General features: G+C 45.8%; 1 protein-coding gene across 1 annotated transcript in view; it reads left to right on the forward strand.

Moving 5' to 3' along the window:
• stox2b (storkhead box 2b) overlaps positions 1–3,966 on the forward strand; it is a 27,690-nt gene that overhangs the window by 14,395 nt on the left and 9,329 nt on the right. Inside the window, exon 3 of the mRNA XM_013915607.1 lies at positions 947–3,335. Coding sequence (XP_013771061.1) covers positions 947–3,335 — 2,389 coding nt within the window. The remainder of the gene's footprint in view (positions 1–946; positions 3,336–3,966) is intronic.

Consider the following 3,966-nt stretch of genomic DNA (forward strand, 5'->3'; position numbering starts at 1 on the left):
AAATACGTTATACAGAAGAAAAGAATATATTGCAATATATATCGTTACCACACGTGCTTCAAATTATATCGCGATATGGATATGAATTCCCACCTTAAAGGCATGTGATGCCAGTTTGATCATATTTAAGATTGAAGCATTTATTAATAGTAGGTCTTCTTTGAGCAGTTTTCTGAGACTTCATGTTGATGGGTTTTTTTAGGAAGTGATTACTGAAATGAACTATAGAGTTTCTGTAAAGATCAGTAGTACTGGATGCCGCTGTATATAATGATACGTCTCTGAGATGGATGTATAATTTTTTTCACAAATGGTTAAAATTTGTAAAGAAATTCATGAAGTCATTGCTGTTTAAGGTTAAAGGAGTGCCTGGCACAACAGAATTCTTCCTCTTTGTCAGACTGGCTCCATCACTGAAAAGAAACCTGCGGCTGTTATTATTTTCTTTAATCAGTGATGAATAGTAAGATGTCCTAGCTTTACAATTTACAATAAACATTTTTCTGGGCTAAATGAAGATCTAAATTAGTGAGATGCCATTTCCTCTCCAGGGTACAGGTTATCTGTTATACCACTAACCTGTTCTGGGTTAGCAGGTAGAAATATTACTTTAATCAGAAATACTGGCTGATGTTGAAAAAGGGGGTAAAGGTACATACCTTTTGATATTGATATTGCAAAATGAAACCTTTTCTGTCCTCACTGACGTTGAAGTTATTTCAAATCTTCACTCTGGAACTAATCTTTAGAGCTTTTAGTGTACATGTGTGGGCCAAACAATAACATTTCTGTGGCAAGGGAATTGTTGCTTTTAAACATAGTACGATTAATAAAAATCCTGGATTGTATGTTTGTTTTTTAGTTAATTATGTTAGGGGGCGGGTTTAAATGAGGTCTTTGTAAAGAGCCAGTGGACTTACTGCTTCATGTCTCTGTCTTTGGTCAGGTGTACCTACACCAACGGAGGAGGTTTTGCGCCATACTCTGAACATGCTGGTCCGTGAGCGGAAGATCTACCCGACACCTGATGGATATTTTATCGTAACTCCTCAAACCTATTTCATTACTCCAAGCCTAATCCGAACTAGCTCCAAGTGGTATCACTTGGAAGAGCGTTCTGCTGACCGACACCAACATCAGAACCAGCAGCAGCAGCATCAGCAGACACAGTGCACCTCCCCTCTCTCTGGCACCATAACCCCTTCCACATCCGGGGGTGTGCGAGAGCGAACACACCCAAAGTCCAACCAGAATCACAGCGGGGGAGGTGGGGATTCTTTTTACAACAACAGTTATCGTGGAGACGACCCCCCTAGCCACCACACCACCCTGCAGCGGCGATCCCCCAAAGACCACCGGGAGGCGTACTCGGTACCTCACTCCCCACAAACACCCCCTCAGCAAGCAGGAGCGAACACTGAAAAGAGCCGCAGTTCACTCGGGTTCCCATTCAAGACGGATACACTAAACAAGCACCGAGGTGGGGGCGCAGCAGGAGGAGGGGTAGCAGGAACTGCAGACATAGAGAAACAAGCTGGAGCTAGTGCTACGGGAAGTCGAAAGTTCGGTTTGAAGTTGTTTCGCTTGAGTTTTAAGAAAGATAAGGCCAAGCAGCTTGCAACCTTCTCTGCACAGTTCCCCCCCGAGGAATGGCCGCTACGGGATGAGGACGTACCCAGTCAGCTGCCACGCCACGTAGAGATGGAGATCATCCGTAGAATCAATCCTGACCTCACAGTGGAGAATCTTGCTCGACACACAGCAGTCATGAAGCGTCTTGAAGAAGAGCGTGCTCAGAGGAGCAAAGCATCGTCGGCCAATCACAGCTCCAGAAGTAGAAGAAGTGGGGGTAGACACAGAAAGCAGTCCCAGACCAAACTTAGCCGCTCGCATAGTAAGACAAGGACTACTCGCTGTGAGCCAAGTGACAGTTCCCATTTAGAGTTGGCCGAAAGGGACTATAGAGGTTACTCATGCTCACTGGCTCGGTCACCAAGGGAACAGGCAGTGGCCATGGAGCGGCAAAGGGCCCGACTCCACCTGGCACACAGCAACCCTAACATTCTTGACTCCTCACACCTGCCCGTTACTCCAGAGTGGGATGTGTCCGGAGAGCTTGCCAAGCGACGCACAGAAATGCCTTTCCCTGAGCCAAGTCACGGCAAATCAGCCCACCATTCTAAGGTCCACCGCTCGCACTCCCACACCCAGGAGAGGAAATCCAGAAATGAACGCAGCGACAAGGCCAAGGAACGTTCCCGATCAATGGACAACTCTAAAGGTCCGCTTGGAGCTGGACTGATTGGACCACCCGATTATTATGATGACCGGAGCCGTTACTATACTGATGACGGCACCCTGCGAGCTAATCAGAGCTCTTCTCACTACTCTCGTGCCACACCCACTTCCACTAAGGTGCCTGGGGATTCCCTGAGATTGGATGGGAGCAGGAACTTGGAGAAGAGTAAGAGCAGGGATAGTCTCCCAGCATATTCACCAAAACCACTGCCTAACTCTGCCTCTCCCGATGATTACTTCCAATGCCCTGGATCCTCTGAGGCTATTCTCACATCAACAGCTCCTCTGGGAACTCTGGGCAAAAACAGCCATGATGGATTAAAACCAGGTAGTATTGACAGGCAGACTGATAGACAGACATCCCATCCACCAGAAAATAGGGAGGACTTAACAAAGGTGGGACCTAAGGGCAGCAGCTTGCCACCAATACCCCTCTCTATCCCTGACCTCCCTCTTTCTAATGGACGACCTGCCCACAGCACCTCTTCTAATCAGGAGAAACGAAAGGAGATCTTTAGTAAAGATACGCTCTTCAAACCTCCACCTAGCCTGCCTTTGCCAGGTTACAGCTCTCTGAGAAAACCCACAGCCCTTGCCTCCTCAAATCTGTCATCATCCTGCGATGCTCTTGATTCCCAAGAAGCCTTCGATGCTCCTAAGCCTCTGTTGGCAACATCATCTGCTCCATCACAAGGGACTGAACCCACATCCAGTGCTGCAGATGCAAACTTTGACTACTACAATGTTTCAGATGATGATGAACTTGAAGACGGAGGCGCGAAAAGTCAAGGAGAGGATGAGAAGCCTGGAGGAAGCATTGCTGTCATGGGAGGAGGTGGAGCAGGAACCATGCAATGGCTGCTGGAAAGAGAGAAAGAGAGGGATCTGCAGAGGAGGTTTGAAAGAACGCTTGCCTTCCCAGGTGTCAAAGAGAACCTTCCGGAGCCCAGTCAGAACCAGCAGTCAGCTCATTCTGCTCGGCTGGACAGTATGGACTCCAGCTCGGTCACTGTTGACAGTGGATTCAATTCCCCACGGTGAGAATATTTATACTGTACACACTACAGCCATAAACACCAACACTGTACATGGGGGTGGATGCACTTCAGAATAATAAAACCCCAGATTAAGCCTTTGTTCGTCAATCTATATACTTTATAATTTAGTATCTAATTGAGACATTTTACATTTATCAAGTGTAGATAAATGATATCAGTGATATTTAATCTCAAATTACCACATTCCTGACTTCCATAAGTGGAGGAAAATGTATGGATAGTTTGCAGCAACCTTCTTCATGAGCCCTGTGCTCCACCTAAGCTGTCAGATGCAGAGCTCACACACATGATCCGGGCACGTTCCCAAACAGTTCCTAACAGAAAATCTTATTCTTGTATTCTAAACGTGATTATTCCCCTTTAGTAGGGCTGTTCGATATAACCATATATATCTGATGACGATATAAAAACATCTGTCGTTTCATTTCACGCTATCGTTTGTTTCGTGGTGTCGCAAAACAAACTGTTTGCAGCAATATTTCTCATGGTTCTGATGTCACTGTAGTGGCTGTATTCATTTATTAAACGTCTCTTTCTCTTATATTTAAAACAACCACACTACAGATAAAGCTCAAGATCCTGTTGAGACTTTTCAAAATAAACTGAATCA

This window comes from Pundamilia nyererei, unplaced genomic scaffold (genome assembly GCF_000239375.1).
Source record: "Pundamilia nyererei isolate P.nyererei 1_Seehausen unplaced genomic scaffold, PunNye1.0 scaffold00330, whole genome shotgun sequence".
NCBI lineage: Eukaryota > Metazoa > Chordata > Actinopteri > Cichliformes > Cichlidae > Pundamilia > Pundamilia nyererei.